Source organism: Hylobates moloch, unplaced genomic scaffold, assembly GCF_009828535.3.
Source record: "Hylobates moloch isolate HMO894 unplaced genomic scaffold, HMol_V3 SCAFFOLD_8, whole genome shotgun sequence".
NCBI classification, from domain to species: Eukaryota; Metazoa; Chordata; class Mammalia; order Primates; family Hylobatidae; genus Hylobates; species Hylobates moloch.
Window position 1 is genome coordinate 5,865,396 of NW_026652283.1, and position 23,257 is coordinate 5,888,652.

The 23,257-nt window shown below is 43.2% G+C and overlaps 1 protein-coding gene across 1 annotated transcript in view; it reads right to left on the reverse strand.

Annotated features, from left to right (window-relative positions):
* Window positions 1-2,353: 2,353 nt before the first annotated feature.
* Window positions 2,354-23,257, reverse strand: part of VWF (von Willebrand factor) — a 178,923-nt gene continuing 158,019 nt past the window's right edge. Inside the window, exons 45-52 of the mRNA XM_032159366.2 lie at window positions 22,404-22,584; window positions 21,319-21,359; window positions 20,674-20,790; window positions 6,980-7,078; window positions 5,874-6,002; window positions 5,325-5,364; window positions 3,265-3,362; window positions 2,354-2,681 (exon numbers count right to left, since the gene is read on the reverse strand). Of these exons, the coding sequence (XP_032015257.1) occupies window positions 2,493-2,681; window positions 3,265-3,362; window positions 5,325-5,364; window positions 5,874-6,002; window positions 6,980-7,078; window positions 20,674-20,790; window positions 21,319-21,359; window positions 22,404-22,584 (894 nt within the window). The 3' untranslated portion in view covers window positions 2,354-2,492. The remainder of the gene's footprint in view (window positions 2,682-3,264; window positions 3,363-5,324; window positions 5,365-5,873; window positions 6,003-6,979; window positions 7,079-20,673; window positions 20,791-21,318; window positions 21,360-22,403; window positions 22,585-23,257) is intronic.

Here is a 23,257-nt window from a genome sequence, read left to right on the forward strand (position 1 = left end):
TAGGATTCCAAAGCAGGCAGCCTGCCCTGGAGTTTGTGGCATAACACTCTGCTATTCTGCTCCTTTCTATCCCTAACAACCGCTTTCTCCCTGTCTACTTCCAGGGACCATTCTCATGTCTTTTCAATCCCCAAATGATTGAAAAATGGTCACCATTGCTCCTTCACTCATTCCCTTTCTTCTTTCTCTCCAGCATTTTCTTAGTCTCTGTATACTCCTTCCTTGAGACTACCCTTAAAACATCCACTTTGGGGCACTCTGTCTTGCCTGGTCTGAGGGTGAGTAAAAAAGAGGGTCCCTGAAACCAGGTACAGATGGTGCCTTTGGGATACCTGTAAATAAAAGAAGACGGCCGACACACTGCTCCGCACACACTAGCTCCACCAGTTGCTCTTCCTGCATCCTTTTTACCCAGCTCCCTTCCATTGTTTTGGGTTTTTTTAAAATAATCAAAACATGCAGTTTTCTGATTCAGCTTTTTTCTTGATGGTAAAATGACATATCAGTAAACATGAGAAGTTCAAGCTAGCAAGACACAGGCAATTGGAAAATCAACGACCTAGGCTGCAGTGGTAGCCTTCCTGCTGAATTTCTCTGAAGCTCATGCCTCCAATAACACCTTGTCCCCAGCTAGTGTTAGGCGATCAGTCAGAAGAGTGACAGTTAATTCCCTGTCCCTGGATCTGGTTTCCTACCAACAGAGACCTTAGAGGCTACCCAAAGTTGGGAGTGGGGTGATGGATGGAGAGACAGCAACCTTTGAATTATTGAGTAGTTACAGAAAACTTCTACCCGTTCTTCCTCCCTTCTGCCCCACTAAACTCCCCACCAAGCCTACTCAGCATAATCTATGCCATTTTCCTCTAATGTGGCTTCCCTTAAGGTTAAGCTCAGGCAATAACAGAAGTGGTAGAAACTTAGGGATGCAGCAGTCACTGGTCCCCATGTCAGCACGGGAAGAGTGTAAGCAACAGGGATCGTGTGGCTCTGATGGGGTGGCCTGGGAGTTCTTATCCAGGTGTCAAGGCACCTGGGTTCTGAACCTGGCCCTGCCACCCAGCAGTTATGACCTTTGGCAAGTCACTTGAGTTTTCTGAGCTGCTTTCATCACTTGTAAAGGAGTAGCGGAGGGACAGTGGACTAGATGATGTCTAACTCCCTTTTGACTCCATTATCCGGTACTTTCAATGAGCTGAGTCTCTCCTGTGTCAAAAGTATTTGGAATGAAAATCAATTCTTCATCAAATTCTTGTAATCCAGGACATCCCCTTCTTTCTCATGGGCATTCTCCCCAGCAAGAGTCCCCACCATCTTGCCAGCATGTACATGAAAACTCTTCCACAAATTTTAAGGAAGGACCATCTCTAACTGCAAGTGACAGTACCAGTTAGTGACTTGGGGACTGGATGATGTTTGGTGTTATCTACACCACTTCCTCTTCCACTGAAGGATGTCTGGAGTACATAGGACCTTGGCATCAAGCATAAAGCCTGAAAGAAACCCAGACGGTCCAGCCCTCACCACAAAGGAAATCCCTAATGCTCTGCTGTTAACATCAGAGTCTCTTATTCCCTACCGAAAGCTTTGATTTCCCCATTGTTATTCTCACCACTTCTTACATGACTATAGAGCAACTTACAGTTACCTAAGGACTTGCAGGCCTTATTTTAGGCTGTGGTTGTTTATCCTCACCACCTTATGAGTGAGACCAACATTCCTGTTTTCCAAAAGAGGAAACTGAGTCTGAGAACCACTAAGGGGCTTGTTTGAGGCCACACAGCTGAGCGAGGGCCATTTGTGGAGCCCAGGTCTGCCTCCAGATCTGGGGCTCATGCCCTCAGGCTGAGTTGGGGGACCACACTACTGCACCTGCCAGTACCCTGTTTCCAGGTCCCCATCAGTCCTCAGCACCTCTCCCTCCCACAGGGGCCACTATGGGTACACAGGAACTCTGCGAGCCACGGGCTCAGAGAAATCCTTGCACACTTGGTCAGACCCCTTCTCCACACTGCCAGCCATGTGACAACAATAGTGTCTATCTCAGCAGGAGCCTGGCTCCAGGACCCACCCCTCTGCTATGTTCAGAAGCCCCTCCATTCAGAGACTGGAGAATCCAGTGTTCCTGGGAAAATCCCTTTTACTTTGTGCTGAGTTTCAGAAGAGGCCTACCCCATACTATGCCTTTCCCACCCCTGGAGGCAAAAACATCACTTATCCCCAGAGGTTGGCAGTATCTCGCACTGACACTGAGGCTTGCAGATGGGGCCTGTGCTTCCTTCCTCAGAACCAGTCTCAGAACTCAGCCCCTGCCCACCGTTGCCATTCAGCCCTACGACACAGTGCACCAGCAGCCTTTTGCAAGATAAGAGCTCAGCCTTTATTGTGGGCTCAGAAGGGCACAAGAGCAGAACATGCAGAGGACTGGCAGCACTCTGGCCTGGCCTGTCAGGCCAAGGCAGGCAGCAGCAGGCACCCATGCAGCTGCAGCAGCCTCACTTGCTGCACTTCCTGGGGGAGCATTTGCACTCCATGGCATTGAGAACCTCGTGGTACACAACAGAGCCATTGGTGCAGTGCAGGGCCACCTGCATGGGCTCCGTCCGTGTCGGAGAGCAGCAGGAGCACTGGTCCTGCACATCGTTGATGTCAATGGAGTACATGGCTTTGCTGGCACATTTGCCCTGCAAGAAAGCAGAGGAAGATGGGAGCTTCACAATGGCGGGAAGTCCTGGCCTAGGCAGGGCTCTGGGGCAGCCTGCTTTCTCCCTGACCCCTCCAAGCAAGGCAGGTCTGATCTCACCCAGAAGCACCCAGGACAGCTAGGCAATTTGTAAAGGAAGATCACAGGTCTGACATGTCCTCTCCTCTATGGTAATAATATCATACCACATCCCTCTAGCTGCAATTTTTATGCATGTTAATGTATAAAATGTTTTATGCCTGATTATGCATGTTTTATGCAGGAAATTTTTATATATGTTTGATTGATCTTCAAGAATGTGGCCCCCATCTTGCATCTATAACTCTCCATTTTCTGTAAAGGATTTGTTAAGTCTTTCCTCCGTTTTTGTTTTTTTCCTGGAGTCAAAAATTCCCAGTTACTTCAATAAAACATTTACTTAAAAAAAAAAAAATGTTTCCAGTTTATTTCCCTTCTCTTCCCTGCGAATTTTCCAGATCCTTCTAGAATGTAACTAAGGATAGGTATCCAAACACAGAGGCTCAGCCCTCCGCACCCAGGCCTTATTGAAGCAAAGCCCTTACCTGGCAGTAGTGGATATCCACCTCTACTTCAGACTTACAGCTTCCCACCTTGACATACTGCAGCCTGGCAGTGATATCATTGCACTCAGGCTCCTCACCTATAGGACAAGTGAGAGTGAAACTTGAGGACTGGCTGGGGTTCCAGAGAACACTCTTCAGCCCCAGTGCCCTCATTGGGCTGGAAATAGGTCCCTTTCACAGTAACCAAATAACCAAAGCCAGCCACAAGGAGGGAATTCAGTTATCCTGGTTCACCTCAGCTGTTCCTGGCCCAAAATATGCAGAGATATAGTTCTTGCTGGGCTTAACTCACTTAATGGTACAATTTCAATTGCAGGAAGAGCCTAAATTCACTGTTATGGTGATGTAAAATGAGTAAGACTTGCCTTTATATCACTGTAGACTCTAAAAACCAAATGGCTAAAGCAACCCTCTTGTGCTTATAACTACATTCAGAAGCTAATGGGCAATGAAGTAGTCAATAAATATAATTACTATCTGTTCATTCCTGCCTTGGGGTAAGAGGAAAGGCAAAGTCATGGTGATATAAGGGCATACCCTGCCTCTCTGGGGACCAAGAAGATCCCTAGGCACCTTTGTGAAGGCCTCTCTTTGGGTACTGCTGACTCCAGGTTGCTGACATGGGTTTCCTTTCACACAGGGGTTAGTGGCATTCAGATCTGAATCTCTACTTGGCCCACTGGGAATTCAAAAATTTAATCCCAGCTCACCATTCCAATCTGAACACTGAGAGTGTTCTATCCTTAGATGACTCCAAATCTAAATCAACCCTAACTACATATTAGTCTGTCTCCTAATTTCCAGATAATTTCATTGTAAAGGGAAAGCCTGCCAATTACATTAAGAGGATGAATTAAAAAAAAAAAAACATTTAGACCAGCATACTATATTATGTTGCTGTGGATTTAAAGCCCTGAGCCTGGCTTATTGTCCTTATAAAAGATCTCGAAGCCTCTTGAATGCGTTAACCAACAAAGACCCTTTGTGGTGGTTTTGTAGGTAACAGTCTCTTAATCAAATTCTACATGCAGTGTGCCTAGAGAGAATTCTTCTTCTCTGATGGTTTCCTGACTTCGCATTCTTAAAGCATTCAAATGGGAATCATAGAAAGACATGCTTTCAGAGTGTTTCCTCGATCTGAGATTTGGTTACAGAAATTGCAGGGGCTGTCAAGAATGAATGATTGAACACTGAAGGTATTCATGTTTTCACTCTTCCTTTCTCTATCTGTAAACAAGCATGGACCTGTGAACCCAGGACAAAAAAAAAAAAACCCTAATCTAAAACAAAAAATCTTAGTCCAGGCAAGTAATTCTATATTCAGAAACTATGGCATTAGCATTGGGATCCTGAAAGTTATCTGTGCTCATAAACACAAGCATGCATGGGAAGAACACTGCCTGATGTGCAGATTTGTGTCTCGTCTCCAAAGCTGCTGCTGTGAGCAATGAGAACCAACCATCAGGACATAACTACGAGATAATGAGAAGCTCAGAGTGAAGAAGAGGGGGTGATAAACTTAGACCAGCCCCCACAGCACATGTGGGCTGTTGTCAGCCAGCTGGTGGCTTCGCTTTCTCTTTGAGATAGCTTTAGCACACTCAGGAATAGATACGTGTTGAGAGTCTACTCTGTCAAGATCATAGATCCAAGGTGCCTGTCTTCAAGAAGCTTTGGTTGGAGAGGGAACATATTGTCCCAGGATAGGACTATGAGCAATCAAAGATCCTCTGAGGGGAAAGGCACGTAAGAAGCTGGAGACAGGAGGGAGTTTGCAGGAAAAGGGGAAAGAGATTGCTCCATGGGCATCTAAAAGGGAGTCCAAGAGGGCAGTCTGATGACATCCAAGGAGGGGAGGCTGCTCCCTGCAAGACTGAACATAATGACTGACCAGTTGTCACGAAGTATCTTTCTGAAATAAAGCTTACTCCAAAGAACAGTCATGGGGCTTGCTAATGGGTTTCAAGGAGCAAGCTGCAAAGAGCCCCTAGACTTGCTCTGATGGGTTTCAAGGGACAAGATATTAGTAATGTACTCACATGTGTCACAGCAGGTGCCTGGAATTTTCATAATTTTACCCTAAGAAAACAGCAAAATTGCAGGTTAGGCACAAACAGTACAGAGTAGACAGCTTTCAGGTCACTCCGGGCCAATTTTTAGCTCTGAACTCACAGCCCTGTGCTTAAGTGCCCAGATGTAAACTCTGCTTTCCTATCATAAATGTGAGCAGCTTGACCACCCTACCTGACCAGGCTGAAACAATTTTGATTATTCTGAATTCTCTTCCAATTGAGTCATCAGGATCTTCATTCCCAGGAAGACTAAAAATCAGTTTGATCTCAGATCTTCTTATTCAAGAATCACACACTCAGCCTCCCTTAAGGAAAATATTTTTTAAAACATCTTATATTGCAGAGAATTTTATCTCTCCATAGGCTTTGATTTCGTAATCTCACTGATTCTTCAACTAGGCCAGAGATGTGCCTCAGACACTGAGAAATTATGCCAGAGCTGGGACGCACGCTATTCAGAAGGATCTTGTTCTTAGAGATTGAGACAGTAAAGAGGAAAGCAGGATGAGTACTCACTCCCTCAGCCAGACACTTGTGTTCATCAAAGGGTGGGCAGCCTGTGACCCTCTTCTCCCAGAAGTACTCTCCTCTCTCATTGACCTTGCAGAAGTGAGTATCACAGCCATCCTGGAGCGTCTCATCACGCTGGAAGGAAAGAGGAGTGGGTAAAGTCAGAGACAGTGTTTGGTTCACAAAGCCACTTCAAACCATGAGCTTGACTCCATGGAGTTGATGAAACAATCTGCAGAACCATGAAACAAGAACAAGACAGTGTATAATAAAGCCCCCACACCCAGAACACAGACCAGAAGTGGAGTCCCAGTTTTATAGCTTGTATCCTATGAACAGGGCTGCTATGTAGACTCTTCCGACCAGTTAAATGCTTGAAGGATTGAGATATAGCAAAGCAAACTGACTAGTTGATAACTGAACTAGAGATGAACCAAGGGCACTACCTCCCAGCCCCACCAGCTAGTCCAGACTTCATAGATCAGAGTTTGTTTCACCCTGATGGCCTGTCCAGTCTTACAGACTCCCAAAGCTAGAGAAAATCTTAAAGATCAACCACCTCCAGGCCAGGCACGGTGGCTCACACCTGTAATCCCAGCACTTTGGGAGGCTGAGGTGGGCAGATCACAAGGTCAAGAGATCGAGACCATCCTGGCCAACATGATGAAACACTATCTCTACTAAAATTACAAAAATTAGCTGGGCGTGGTGGCGCATGCCTGTAGTCCCAGCTACTTGAGAGGCTGAGACAGGGAAAACGCTTGAACCTGGGAGGCGGAGGTTGCAGTGAGCCGAGATCGTGACATTGCACTCCAGCCTGGCAACAGAGCGAGACTCCATCTCAAGAAAGAAAAAAAAAAAGATCAATCAACTCCAAATCGTGAGGCCCTACACCAAGTACACTCTTGTCAAGAAGAGCAACAAAATAACTAAATAAGAGAAAATTCTGTGCCTGCAATAAGTCATCTATCTTTTCTTTATATAATCAGAAAGAAGTAGAAAAAGAAGCCAATACTGAACCAAACTTAGCCCCTCTTTCTTGAAGAAAAATTTCCAAAAAAGGAAGCAAGATGGTGATATGTGAGGGAGCCCTGCGTTCAGCTTGCTCCTACCTTCAGTGTCATGATCTGTCCTCCTCTTAGCCGAATGGTGCAAGCTGTAGGCAAACATCTCCCACAACATTCACCTGTGTTATTTTCTTCCTTGTAACCCTGTATCCAGAGGGGGAAAAAGCAGCCACAGTTAACCTCCTTAAAACATCCCAATTATAAGTAGGCTGATTTTGCTGGCCTTTCATCTCTCCTATCCAGTAGCTTCACCTAGAATTCAGAAAGTCAACATCCAACTCCAACCAGCTTTTGTCAGTTCTCAATCCCTTAGGTAGCATTCCTTCCCTCTGCATGTGTACATCTCACTCAAGTTGTAGCAGCCAGACCTATTAAATGAGACCTTTTCCCTGAGCTTCAGACTTACAAATTCAATTGTTTATTGGACAATTATTTTATTGTCATCTTGAGACTTGCATCCAAAAGGAAATTTGATTTTTGCCCCAAATCTCATCCTTCTCTGGTATTCCCTATTTTGGTAAGTGGTGTTAATCACCCAGTCTTTCAAACAAGAAATCTGAGAGTTATCCTTGACTTCCCCTTTTTTCTCATCCCCTGCTTATCACCAAATCTTGCCAAAAATGTATCTCAAACTCATCCATTGCTTGTCATGAACAGTCTCCTCGTTTATCATCGAGTCTAAATAACCATCATCTACCAGGGACTCTGGTAATAGTCTTATTTTTGTCTTCCTTCTTGCTCCCCTGCTACAGGTTACCACACATCTGCCAGAATGACCTTCTTAAAGCCTACGTCTACTCTTTTCACTCCTCAGCTTAGAAACTTTTGATGAAGTTCTGGCTCTAGTTATGGCATGGTGGCTTGTATTGGACTGACCTTCCTGCAAATGATGATTATAAGCAATTGATGAAATATTTAAAGCAACCATTCAAAATCACCAGAAGAAGACCAAAATCAAGAATAAAGTCTAGATTATTTGATCCTTGAAAAAAGGAACCATAACGGACAAGATTCATGTTTAAATGGCTTTTCCCATGAGGACCGTCTGTATGGCACTGGACAGCCAGAATTCAAGCAGAAAACTGTAGTTGTATCTGCCTGAGGACTCAGCAGACAGAGTTTGGAACTGCTAGAATGGCTGGAAACTAAAGGGAAAAACGTCAGAAAAGAGGAAGTCAGAAAGAAGAAGTCCCTAAATCTGCATATAAACTCCTCTGAACTCTTTGGTTGATCCCTTAATTGTACATCTACAGGAGCGCCTACAAGAAGCCCAGAGACAAACAACAGCTGGAAAGCTCAAAGACCTGAGCAGAAGTTTCAGTTGCCACACACCACATGGGAGAGATTTTGCCATCTGAATTCTAACAAGTTGGAGGGGCTAGGTAAACACCTGGGTTTCTACTGGAACTTCATAAGGGACGAGCCTTCAGCGTAAATAAACACTGTGTCTCAGGACTAAAATATTCAGCCTAGGGCTAAGAAAAATGCTGAAATAGACCTTCCCTAATGTAGTTTAAAAATCAAGACTTCTATAGTTCAAAATGAACCACCAATAATCTAACCACATTCTAGAACCAAACTTAACCTTTATTATAAAGAAACAGCAGAATTAAGAGTCTCTTCGGCATATCTTCCACCAACGTCTAATACATAGTAAAAAAAAAAAATTCATGCAAAGAAATAGAAAAATTTGATCTATACCAAGAGAATTATCACTTAATATAAACAGATACAGAAATGGCCCCAATATTGCAATTAGCAGGCAGGAACTTTAAAATAACATAATGGAAAAATAGGGAATTTTAGGAACAATCTGGAAACTTTAGAAAAAAAATCAAATTGAAATCTTAGAACTAGAAAACACAATACTCTAAATGAAAAATTCACTGGATTGGATTAACTGCAGACAGGACACAAGAAAAGAAAAGATCCTTGAATTTTAAGACAGATCAATAGAAATTACACAAACTGAAGCATAGAGAGGAATAAAGATGCAAAAAATATAAATATGGAGCCCCAGGGACCAGTGGAATAGTATCAATGGTTTAATAATCCTATATAGTCATGAGCCAAAAAACAATGTTTCAATCAACAACAGACGGCATGTATGACAATGGTCCCATAAAATTATAATGGAACAGAAAAATTCCTATCACCTAGTGACTTCGTAGCACAACACATTACTCACATGTCTGTGGTGATGCAGGTGTAAACAAACCTACTGTGCTGCCAGTCATGCAAAAGTATAGCACATACAATTATGTACTTGATGATAATAAATGTTACTGGTTTATCAATACTTTAGAGATACTCCTTCTATTTATTAAAAATATAAAAAGTTAACTGTAAAACAGCCTCAGGTAGGTCCTGCAGGAGTATTCCAGAAGAAGGCATTGTTATCACAGAAGACGACGTCTCCATGAGCGTTAGTTCCCCTGAAGACTTCCCAGTGGAACAAGATGTGGAGGCAGAAGGCTGATATTGATTATTCCAGCCCTGTGTAGGCCTAGACTATTGTGCGTGCTGAGTTTTCATTTTTAACAAAAAAGTTTAAAGATAAAAAAAATGCCTACAGTTCCACCTGTTTGGGAGGCTGAGGCAGGAGGATCAGTTGATCCCAGGAGTTTAAGCTGCAATGAGCCATGATAATGCCTCTGCACTCCAGCCTGGGTGATAGAATGAGACCCTGTCTTGGGCCGGGCGCGGTGGCTCACGCTTGTAATCCCAGCACTTTGGGAGGCCGAGGCGGGCGAATCACGAGGTCAGGAGATCGAGACCACGGTGAAACCCCGTCTCTACTAAAAATATAAAAAATTAGCCGGGCTTGGTGGCGGGCGCCTGTAGTCCCAGCTACTCGGAGAGGCTGAGGCAGGAGAATGGCGTGAACCCAGGAGGCGGAGCTTGAAAAAAAAAAAAAAAAAAAAAAAAAAAAAAAAAAAAAAAGAATGAGACCCTGTCTTGAAAAAAAAAGAAGTTAAAAAAATTAAAAATTTTAAAAATAGGAAAAAGCTTTTAGAATAAGGATATAAAGAAAAAATATTTTTGTACAGCTGTACAATGTGTTTGTGTTTTAAGTGTTATTACAAGAATCAAAAAGCTTTTAAAATTTTAAAGCTTTATAAATAAAAAAGTTACAGTGAGCTAAAGTTAATTTATTATTGAAGAAAGAAAACTATTTTTTAGTAAAGTTAGGGTAGCCTAAGTGTACAATGTTTATGGACAATAGCAATGTGCTAGGTCTTCGCAATGACCCACCACACACTCTCTGACTCACCCAGAGCAGATGCCAGTCCTCTCAGCTCCATTCTTGGTAAGTGCCCTATACAGGTATGCCATTTTTATCCTTTATATATTTTTTACTGTACCTTTTCTATGTTTACATGTGTTTAGATATACAAATGCTAATCACTGTGTTACAGTTGCCTACAGTATTCAGCACAGTAACATGCCACACAGGTTTGTCACCTGGGAGTAACAGGTTATACCATATAACCTAGTTGTGTAGTAGACTATACCATCCGGATTTGTATATGTGCACTCTACGATCTTTGCACAAAAAAATCACCTAACGATGCATTTCTTAGAACATATCCCCATCGTTAAGCAACACGTGAATGTACGTGTAACTAGAGTTTCAGAAAGACAGTAAAACAAAACGAAACAGAAAAAAATTAAAGAAATAATAACTGAATTTTTTTCGCAATTTGATCAGAAAATCAACCCACAAATCCAGGAACCTATGAATCCAAAATAGAAAAGATATGAAGAAAATTACACAAAAGCATATACTCAAGCTTCTGAAAACTAAAGAAAAACTGTTAAAGCATCCAACAGAAGGGGGGAAATGAATACAGGAAAACAACAATAAAAATGGCGGCTGACTGGTCATCAGAAATAACACAAGCCAAAAGACTATGAAACATACTTAAAGTGATGAAATTTAAAAACAAACCCATCAACCTAGAATTCTATATTCAGTAAATGAAGGCAGAATCGAGACATTTTCAGATAAATGAAATCTGAGAAATGTGTTGTCATCCAGCCCTGCACTAAAAGAAGTTCTTTAGGCTGAAGGGAAATGATATAACATGGAAATTCATATATATAAGAAGGCAGAGCACTGAAAATTATAAATATGTAGGTAAATATAAATCATCACTTTCAGTTCACTTTTTAAATTCTACATAAGACAAATGACTGTTTAAAGCAAAAATAATAGCAATACCTTGTGGAATTTCTCTCTTCTTATGTAGAAGTAAACTATATGACAACAAATGTACAAATTATGGAAGAAGTACATTGTACATGAAATGTTATATTATTCAATCAAAGTGTACTGTGATAAGTCTAGAGCAACCACTAAAATAGTAATATGAAGAAATACAACAAAAAGGCCAATAGAGAGATATAATACTAAAAAAAAGAAAAAAAAGAAAAACTGAATTGAACCAAAAGACAAAAAAAGAATTAACAACAGAACAAGTAACAAAGAAGACAGCAGATAAAATGAATAACAGAAGAATAGCTTTAACCCCAACCATATCAATAATTACATTAAACAGAGATTGTCACTTTTAGATTTTAAAAAGCAAAACTCAATTAGTATGTTGTTTTCAAGAGATGCACTTTTAATTTAGATAGATAGTTTGAAAAGAAAGATGTAATAGACAAATTAGTCAAAATAAGAAAGTTGATATAGGTGTATTAATACCAAACAAGGCCAGTGTGGTGGCTTCATGCCCGTAATATCAGCACTTTAGGAAGCCCAGACGGGAAGATCACTTGAGCCCGAGAGTTTGTGACCAGCCTGTGAAACATGGCAAAACCCCATCTCTACAAAAAATACAAAAAATCAGTTAGGCGTGGTGGTGCACAACTGTAGTCTCAGCTACCTGGGAGGCTGAGATTGGAGGATCACCTGAGCCCAGGAGGTCAAGACTGCAGTGAGCCATGATCACACCACTGCACTCCAGCCTGGAAGACAGAGTGAAACCCTGCCTCAAAAAATAAATAAACATAAAAGATTACTCTTCACTTAGGGGAAGCATGGAAAGGATTTTTACCTGTTTTCTCTCACTGATTTGATCCCTCTGCTTGGATAAATGATACTAGATGCCATATATGTTGAATGACTGAATAACTGTAATTCTTAGTTTGTTATCTTGGTCCATTGTTGCCAAGCTTAGACAGGACTAGAGACAGCTTAAGATGAGGAATTTACCAAAAATAAAGGAGGTGGCTGGGTGTGGTGGCTCACACCTGTAATCCAGCATTTTGGGAGGCTGAGGTGGGAGGATTGCTTGAGCCCAGGAATTCATGACCGGCCTGGGCAACATAGCAAAACTCCATCTCTACAAAAAATTAGTTGGACATGGTGGCATGCACCTCTAGTCCCAGGTAGGTGGGAGGCTGAGGTGGGAGAATCACCTGAGCCTAGGAGGTCAAGGCTGCAGTGAGCCATGATTGTACCACTTCACTCCAGGCCTGGGAGACAGAGTGAGATCCTATCTCAAAAAATAAATAAATAAATAAATAAGGAGGTTATTTGATAATGACAAAAGAATAGATTCATCAAGACATAAGAATGCTAAATATGTATGCATCTACAGAGCTTCATAATATATGAAGCAAAAATTGATGGAACTAAAGGGAGAAATAGGCTAATCCACAATCTTAGTCAGTAATTTTTATGTTCTCTCAGTAATTGATAAAAACAAGTAGGAAAAAGACAAATGAAGATATAGAGGATTTGGAAAACCATAAGAACCAATATGACCTAGTTGGAAATAATAAACTATTACATTCTAGAACTGCAGAGCGTACATTCTTCTCAAATGCACACGGAATATTCACAAAGATAGACCAAATTGTGGGCCATAAAAATGTAAACATGGATAAACAGAGACTAGATAAAAAAGTCAAGATTTTGAAATCTTAGAGATTATAGTCTATGACCAACTTCAATATAATGAAATTATATTGAAATTAGCAACAATTAAGTATTGAAAAACACACCACCATATTTGGAAATTAAATATTCCTTAAATAACCCATGGATCAAAAAATAAATATTTTTAACTAGAGGTAATAAAAAAATACATCAAAATCTGAGGAGTACAGCAAAAACAGTTCTTGAAGGAAAATTTGTATTTTAAATTTTATATTAGAAAATCATGAGCTAAGCTTCCATATTAAGGTGCTAGTAAAAGAAGAGAAAATTAGACCCACTCATTAAATGACAGGACATAATAAAAATAAGGGCAGAAATCAATAAAATAGAAAAGAAAAATATAAAAAGTAAAACAACAAAGGCAAAAGTTGGATCTTTAAAAGATTAATAATAATATATAATAATATAATAATAATATATAATAGACAAATTAGTCAAAATAAGAAAATCTCTAGCTAGATTAATCAAGGAAATAAAAAGAAACGAATTATCAATATTAGAAATAATAGAAGGTTTACAACTGCAGATTCCACAGATATTAAAAGTAGAATAAGGAAATGTTATAAACAACTTTGTGTAACTAAATTTGACCAACTTAAATACACGGGTAAGTTCCATGAAAAACTGATTTACCAAACTAATTCAAGAAGAAATAGAAAAACTGTTTTTTTTCTTTTAAAAGTTGAATTTTATATATAAAACTTTTCCACATGAAAAGCTTCAAGTCTAGTAAGCTTCACTGATGAAATCTGCCAAACATTTTAGGAAGAAATAATACCAATTTTATATAAGCTCTTTAGAAAACACCACCATATTTTGTTGGATCTAGCGTAACCCTGACATCAAAATCTAACAAAAGCATTGAAGAGAAGAAAATTAGAAACCTATCACTCTTAACATAAACATTAAAATCTTTAACAAAATACGGGCAAATGGATCTAGCAATAGATGTGAAACAGGATAACACGTCATGAAGAAAAGGGACTTATCAAAAGAATGAAAGGTTGGCTCACCATTTGAAATCAATCCATGCAATTCCTCATGTTAACAGAATTAAGGGGGAACCATATGGTCATCTTAAAATATACAGCAAAACTGTCTGACAAAATTTAAAACCAATTCATTGTAGCAATTCTCAGCACTAAAAGAATAGAAGAGAACTTCTTCAATATGCTGTAGGACAGGGGGCCCCAGTACCAGTCGGGTCCGTGGCCTGTTAGGAACTGGGCTGCACAGCAAGAGGTGAGCAGCGGGCCAGTGAGTGAAGCTTCATCTGTATCTACAGCCACTCCCCATCACTCACATTACCAACTGAGCTCCGCCTCCTGTCAGATCAGCTGCCAGCATTAGATTCTCATAGGAGCCCACACCCTACTGTGAACTGCACATGCGAGAGATCCAGATTGCGTGCTCCTTATGGGAATCTAATGCCTGATTATCTGTCACTGACTCCCATCAGCCCTAGATGGGACTATCTAGCTGCAGGAAAACAAGCTCAGGGCTCCCACTGATTCTACCTTATGGGAGTTATATAATTATTTCATTATATATTACAATATAATAATAATAGAAATAAGGTGCATAATAAACATAATGAGTTTGACTCATCCCAAAACCATCCCCCTGACCCTAGTTGATGGAAAAACTGTCTTCCATGAAACTGGTCCCTGGTGCCAAAAAGGTTGGGCACTGCTGCTGTTGAACATACAACTATATCATACTTAATGAATTAATTCCCTCTAAGAGCAGAAAGAAAATATTCCCATCAGTTCTATTCAATATTGTACTGATTATATTAGCCAGTTTGATAAGCAAGAAAAACAAAACAGAATGTATAAAGATTTCAAAGGAAGAAGTAAAAGCTGTCTTTATTTGAAGGTGTCATAACTGTTTATGAAGAAAATCCTTAGGAATCTGCCCCCTCAAAAAAAAAAAAAAAACACTATTACTACAACTAATAAGTGAATTTAGCAAGGCTGAAGAATACAAGGTCAAACTATAAAAACTAATTTTATAAAAGCAACAAACAAAACATAAAATTTTAAAAAAACTTCCATTTGCAATATCATCCAAAAACTTTAAATACTAGGTAATAACAAAATTTCTGCATCTACACAAAAATATCATTGCAGAGAAAAATTAAAGAAGATTGCTAAGATGTGAATGTGTGTGTCCCTCACACACATAGCAAAATTCCTATGTTGGGATTTAAACCCCCAACTGATGATATTAAGAGATGGGGCCTAAGTGATTAAGTCATGAGGGCTCCACTCTCCTGAGTGAATTTGTGCTGTTATTAAAAAAAAAAAAGTCAAAGGGAATGCCCTAGTGCCTTTTGCCTTTCCACCTTCTGCCACATGTGGATGCCATGAGAAAGCACTGCCTATGAGGAACAGGTCATCATCAGACATCAAATCTGCTGGTACCTTAATCTTGGACGTCCAGAACAGTGAAAAAATTAATTTCTGTTCTTTACAAATTACCCAATCTCAGGTATTGTGTTATAGCAGCACAGACTGAGAGCAAGACCTAAATAATTGAAGAGATACACTATGTTCATAGATTGAAAAACCCAACATTGTCTAGACATCCTTTCTCTCCAGATTAACCTATAGATTCAATATAATCCAACAGATTTTATACATTTTTTGATAAAAATTAATAAGATGACTCTAAATTTATATAGAAATTGAAAGGACATTAAATACCCAAAACAATCTTGAAAAAGAACTAAGTTGAAGAACTTAAATCATCTAATTTCAAGGCTAACCATAAAGTTACAGTAATCAAGACAGTGGTGTGACCATAAGGAGAGACAAATTAAAGGATCAGAAAAAAAGGAGCCTAGCAATTGATGCATACATACACAGGCAATTCATTTTTTTGTTTGTTTTTTGAGACAGAGTCTCGCTCTGTCGCAAGGCTGGAGTACAGTGGTGTGATCTCGGCTCACTGCAACCGCTGCCCCCCAGGTTCAAGTGATTCTCCTGCCTCAGCCTCCTGAGTAGCTGGGATTACAGGCACCTGCGGCCACACCCAGCTAATTTTTGTATTTTTAGTAGAGAAGGGGTTTCACCATGTTAGCTACGATGGTCTCGATCTCTTGACCTGGTGATCCGCTTGCCTCAGCCTCCCAAAGTGCTGGGATTACAGGCGTGAGCCACCACGCCCGGCTGGCAATTCATTTTTTACAAAGGCACCAACGTAATTCAATGAGGAAAGGCTCATCTTTCAACAAATGGTGCTGGACCCACTGGATAGCCATATGGGAGACCCCTACTTTATACCATATTTAAAATTTATTCCTCATGGATCATAGACCTAAACGTAAAAATAAACTACAATGCTTCTAAAAGAAAACATAGGATACTACCTTCATGACCTTAGAATGGACAAAAACTTCTTAAACAGGACATAAAAAGCACTAACCATAAAAGAAAAGCATCTATAAACTGAATTTTATCAAAATTAAACTTCTGATCTTCAAAAGACACAATTAAGAAAAATAAAAGCTGAGCCACTGGCTGAAAGAAAATATTTCATTAGATACCTTATAAAGGACTAGTATCCAAAATACAAAACAAAAACTCATAATCAATCATTAAAGGGCAAACAACCCAATTTAAAAATGGCAAAAGCTTGAACAAACACATCACAAAAGATGATATGGCCAGTAAGTATGAAGATGCTCTACATCATTAGCCAACAGAGAAATGCAAATTTAAAATACTAGAAGATTCTGAAATTAGAGAAGCAGTGAGGAAAAAATGCTAAAAGATAACACTTCACAATGGCTAAAATTGAAAAGCATGACAATACCAAGCATTGGTGAGGAAGTAACTGAAACTCCCATCAATGCTGGAAAAAACTCCTCCCTGAGAAGCAGGGTAAGTTGCAAATTGTGTCTCTGCTGTTCTCTTGTATCCCCAGCACCTGGCCCCTAATTGGCACCCCTACACTCACAGAGGAGATAAGTTCAGCTAGGAACTTGTTTTCTTGTTTGTTTTGTTTCGTTTTGTTTAGTTTTTGAGACAAGGTCTCGCTCTGTCACCCAGGCTGGAGTGCAAGTGGTGCAATCATAGCTCAATGCAGCTAGGGACTTGTTGACAGTGGCATAAGGCAAGAGCGCCTTATTTATATCTGCATCCGACAAAGAAGCAGCTTCGAGACAGCGGGACTGGGAGAAAAACAGGGTTGGCAACTTTTTGCTTTGCAAAGTAAGAGTGTTTTAAACAATTTTAATAAAAACCAAAAAGCAGCCAGGCGCAGTGGCTCACACCTGTAATCCCAGCACTTTGGGAGGCCAAGGTGGGCGGATCACGAGATCAGGAGATTGAGACCATCCTGGCTAACACGGTGAAACCCCATCTCTACTAAAAAAAAAAAAAAAAAAAAAAAAAAAAATTAGCTGGGCATGGTGGCAGGCGCCTGTAGTCCCAGCTACTCGGGAGGCTGAGGCAGGAGAATGGCGTGAACCCGGGAGGCAGAGCTTGCAGTGAGCCAAGATCGCACCACTGCACTCCAGCCTGGGTGACAGAGAGAGACTCTGTCTAAAAATAAATAAATAAATAAATAAATAAATAAATAAATAAATAAATAAATAAATAAAACCAAAAAACTACCAAGCTACCATCCACTGTCTCATCATTCCCTAATAATTATTAATGTTGCTTTCTTTAGAAGAAAAAAAACTAAAGTTCTTTTGACCCTTTCCACCTTCATACCCCCAAAAAACAGAAAGAACGTAATCATAATCCCAGAATTTTTTAAAGAATTAATTTAGTTTTGTGAGAAACCAACTCTGTTGTCATTCTTTTTCTCGTTTTGCCACATTTAGTGATCACCATTCAGAGATCCATTCACTGGGGTGCTGAGGCTTTTCTATTATGAATCACCAAGTCAATTTGGAGCACCCAGACAGACGACCTGTCCCAAAATCAAGGTTAGGAGTCGGTAAGCTGGCTCAGAGATTCATTTAAACCATTTGCTCTCATAAATCAAGCCATGAACTTGACGTGTCTTTAGGAGCAGGCAGGAGGAGAAGCCAGTGAGGACAGGGCAGTCAGGGAGGCAAAATCCACACAGCAGGAGGCAGAGGGCAAAGTTAGGCCAAGAAAAGGAAAGGTGCAGGGCAGTTATGGAAGAAGAAATATTTGGAAGAAACGGGAAAGGAGGCAGAAAATAAGCAGCAAGGGGGCAACAGTGTTAAGGGTGTGGCAGGGGCTTGGAAGAGGCAAGGGAGGCGAGGAGAGAGCATGGAAGTGAATGGAGGCAACCGCCTGCTCTGCAGCATGTCTCCTCCCCAGCAGGTCCGGACCACAGCTGCACACGACGAACAGGACTTGTTTGGGCGCTGCTGGATTTCCTGGCTGCTGCTGGCTGGGGGTGTGTGTTCCACATTCCCCCGTTCAAGGAGAGGGCAGAGTTGCCCTCTGGGTTTTCCCCAGAACATCTGATCACTGCAGGAAACATCCTCTCAGGAGCAGCCTCTTCCTCCTCCTGCTGGGCAAGTTCCCAGCCAGCCCCAGAGTTCACTTGTTTAGGTCTGAGCAGCCAATGAGTCCTGCTTTCCTCACACAGTTGTCCTCCTAAAACTGCCTTGCACACTCCCCATGGCCCTTTCCATGTATTTCATCGACTGCTGGCAGCCCTCCCATCCATCTCCCCGTGTCTCCCTTTTCTCACCCTGGCTTCTGGCTGCCGGTTATTCATTCACCATGCCCTTCCCTGGAAGGTCTATTGGACATTCAACCCATTCATTGCTCGAGGTCTGCTCAGGGTCGCCCTCCTCTGGGATGCCTTTCCAGGGTTCCACAGCAGGGTGAGCTCTCTTCCTCATGCTTTCTTTGAGCTCAGCTGTCAAGCCTCGTCTCTACCACTCATCAGCACAAACTGCCTTCTGCCGCTCTCCCTTCAGGTAAGAGCATTGTCTTCCCTGGGAGGCAACGGAAGACTCACATCTCGGGCAATGCTGGCACTTCAGCCCGACGTGGGCAGTTCATGCCGACCTACCTAGACCTAATTCACCACAGCTACCCCCACCCCAGGAGGTGTCCCAGAGACCCTTCGCGGCAGAAGACATAGTAAGACTAGTGGAGGACGCTGAGCTAGAACGGGATCAGCAGAGGCCGGCTTCAGCAAGGCTTGAGAGATGCATAGAGGGAGGGCGAATCTAAGGGATCTCAAGAGAGAGGAGGTGGCTTGCACTCCCCTGGAAGATGCCAGAATTGTGGAGAAGAAGAAGAATACACAGGCCAAATGGGGCCATGGATTTTTGAGTATTTGGAAACCTACATCTGAGACTGGATTCTAAAGGTGGATTTCTCCAGACACGGAGGAAGAGGCTGTGGCTCCCTCTGAACACCAGAGGGCACTGCAGGGAGTGAGCGGGCCTGCCCTCCAGACAGCAGGCTGCAGTGCCGTCTCCACAGGCTGGCATTGAGGTGGGCGGCCTGCTGTCTCCTGACTGCCCTGACTGGACTTCAGCGGACATCCCAGGAAAAAGGGATGCCACATGACTCCAGGCAGCATTGTTTCATTCCGTATGGAAGCCCAGACGTGTTCTAGGAGGGTTGTTACACAATACACACACACACACACGCACACAACACGTGCACACAACTGGGCCCCAAATCCTAAAACATCAACTGGGATTTTAAAAAAATAAGCAAAAGGAAAACCATATACTTAGCTTCTTCCTAATTAAGGAATGCTCTCGCTGAATCATTCTCTCAGAAACAGCTGTGTCTCCTACAGACTCATCCACTCCATACTTCTTTTATTAAGCCCGTACTTTGAGCATGATACCTCTAAGTGCCATGAAGAACACAGACATAGAACATCTACCTGTCCCTTGTCCTCAACAGTGTAAAATGCACCTGCACGACCTCTTGGCCCCCAACCCCTCCCCTCTGGCCACTGTGCTGCCTGCTTATAAGAGGCTCCCCTCCACCTTGCTGCAGCCCCCTGTCTCCCAGCTGAGGGAGACAAGCACTTCCCTGTACCCTCCGAGAAAGCCATCGCCATAGTTCATGCGTCTATCTCACAAGAAACTCCTCTGACCAATAGTATTTTCTAAAACAGCAGAAGCCCCACATCCAGAAGGGAGCTTGAGGAAGAAGCCAAGGCCCCCTCCTTAGCTGCAGGCCCTGCCCTGCCACCATGGGCTCAAAACTTCCCAGTGAGGTGGGACTGAAAGTCGAAACTGAAACCCACGGAATGCCAGTTTCATCTCCCAAACTAGGAATGAGAAGTCCATCTCTCGGAACCACCTCAAGGAAGTATTCAGAACAAGCATCGTCAGCATGACCTGGCAAAAACAGGGTGAAATATTTGAAACCACCCAAATGTCCTGTAATAATAGCTTGGTTGTACACATGAGGTACATACATTCAAAGGAATGTTGTGTAGAGCCTCGCACATAGGAGGTGTCTGATAAATATTTGTTGACTAATTTTTAATATTTTCAAAGAATGGTGGTGCTGTTTCTTAAAATATATAAAAAGGGATACAGAACTATAAACATAGTATCATAAGCCTGGCAAATATTGTGTTTATTTTGAAAACTCAGGAAGAAAATGTTTGCAAATTATAAAACTAAAATTATAATTATTTCTGAGGCATGCACTTTGGGTGGGTGACTTTTAGTCTCTATTATTGACAATTATTGTTTATAATCAGAAAATTATGAAAGATTTATTTATTTAAAGACCCCAGTGAGGTCCCACTGCCTGGATGGGTCCCACAAGCATCCAGTCCATGCCCTCGGTCCCCACTGAGCCTCTCTTACCAGGGGGCAGGGATTGCAGGTGGTCTTCCTGCACTCCAGCTTGAATCCAGAGATGACCCCCACCTGCACCATGCAGCGGCAGGTCGTGCACACATCGATCATCACACTCTTCCCGGGCTGGAACCAGAGGCACCAGGGTTAGGCTGCCCCAGCATCCCCCAACCGCCCCCAACTCACCTCACTCCCATACCCTGTCTCCTGCCCACCCACCCATAGCTCCCACGAGCCATCGCTCTGCTGCTCCTCCTGTCTCCCGTGGCCCACTGCCTTCCTGTCCTCCCACCTCCAGTAGGGAGATGGTAAGAGTGAGAACTTTCATGCCAAAGAGGCAGCCCAGGTAGTGGCAGAGGGGACAAACTAAAATGTGCACAATGACTTCAGACTGCTTCTCTGTGCACAGAAGAAACGTGCAGGTGCCTGCGGTGGGGGCCAGGAAGTGAGTGTGAGACAGGCCCGGAGAGTGGGGAAGGTGGTCCTAGCCTGGGCTCCAGGATGCCAGGCACGTCCCACAGGCAGTGGAAAGCTGGGGTGAGGTCTCCCTGGTTTCCTTCATTTCTGCTTTACAATGACTTGCCTGCTCCCCTTCCCGCAGTACCCCCTTCCCTGTCCCCACCACTTGCTCTGGGGAAGGGGGCAGCGGCTCACCCCAATGATGGTGCCATTGAGCATGCAGGCCTCCACGCGCTCTGGGGGAGAGAAAAGTGCAGAGTGAGAGTGGGCAAAACACACCCTGGTGAGACTGGCGAGCAGGCTGCTCTCTTTGGGGCTCCTCCTCCGTGTCTGGGCCTCCCTCCTGTATCGGTCGGCCCTTTCCCCCCACGCCACAACCCAGCGCCGGGGGTCCTACTGCTGGAGCCCACAGCGGCCTCCCTTCCCCATGCAGCCCACAATGAGAAGGGCCCCGTACATTCTCCAAGCGACAGCACTTGCTTATGTGAATTTACATTTAAGGGATGGGATGAATGGGAGGACGTTTGGGTTTATGAAACAATGAAATGCTATTCTTGAAATTTTCAGTTTCAGGAATTCAGTGGCCAGACACAGTGGCTCACGCCTGTAATCCGAGCACTTTGGGAGGCCAAGGTGGGCGGATCACTTGAGGTCAGGAGTTCAAGATCAGCCCAGCCAACATAGCAAAACCACATCTCTACTAGAAATACAAAAATTAGCCAAGCATGGTGGCGCACGCCTGTAATCCCAGCTACTCGGGAGGCTGAGGCAGGAAAAGTGCTTGAACCCAGGAGGCCAAGGTTGCAGTGAACCAAAATAGTGCCACTGCACTCTAGCCTATCCAGAGATAGCGCCAAGCACTCCAGAGTGAGAATCTGCCTCAAACAAACAAACAAACAAATAAATAAAATTCAGAGCAGGATATGGTAGAAAGAACTAGTTTTTGTTGTTGTTGCCATTTTTTTGTTTGTTGGCAGGCTCGGGGTGGCAAGTTGAACGCCTTCCCCTGGGTGAAACGTCACAGCATACAAAGGTGGTCTCCAAATCAGAGAAGCCTGGGGTCGAATCCCAGTCTTGCCATGTAGTGACCTTCAGGAAATTCCTATGGTTTTCCCATTTTATTTGCTTTCTCATAAAAGCAGTAGGAGCAGATGGGAAGATTTCGGTCCTATCCATTTCCCTAAGTTGCTAAAAAAGCAAAGATTCAGGAGCCAAAAAGGTGGAAAGAGAGGTTTAAAGGTGGTGCCCAGTCCAGCCCAGCCCCAGCCTGCGTGCCTTACCACAGCGACAGCTTGGGCAGCACACTGAGGTCTTACAGCTCAGCTGAAAGCCCGAGGGGCAGGCAGGGACCTCCAGCTGGGGGCAGGAGACGTTCCTTTGCTGTACAAAGACCTCCTCCTTCACTCGGACACACTCGTTGATGAGGCAGGGGTTCTCCGGGGAAGCCCACTGGGAGCCGACCTGCGGAGCACCAGAGTTAGTCCAACAAGCCGGGGCAGGGCTGGAGCCCAGGGTCCCGGTGGGAATGTGCTCTTCTCTCAGGGAGTTGGTTTCTAGACGTGACGCCTGGCTTAACATGTAAGTCCCACCACAGGGTAGGGCCCACGGAGGGGATGAGTGGGGCTCATCTCGGTGAGCACCACTCAAACAGTTTGGGTCAAAATCGCCTGACTGAGGCACCCAGGCAAGCACCCTGGAGAAGCCAGGGGACTCACCCTCCCTTCCTCAGCATTGGTTGGAGCTGAGCTCAGACACTCTGGCCGAGAAGCAGCAGTGTGGGCCATCAGAGGGAAGGTGCAGCCGGGAAGCTCAACCCATTTCCCAGGCTGGTGCCACTTCCCACAGTAGCGGGAGACAGGAAGCTGGCAGAAGCCTGGGAAGGCTGGCCTGGGACCCCTACAGCCCTGCAATCTGTCCATGAAGACTGCACATAGGTAGTCTGACCCCAAGGGTTGTCACCATGGGCAAAAAGCACTGAAAGGGCCCAAGACCATGGTTCAGAAAAGTCACCAGGAGGATCTCCCCCAGAAAATGTCACTCCAAGAGCCCTCTGTGTCAGCCAGCACCCAGATATGTAACTAGGTGCCCTCTGCCGCCATCTCAGGCCCTGACGTACTTCTCCTGGTGCCTGCTT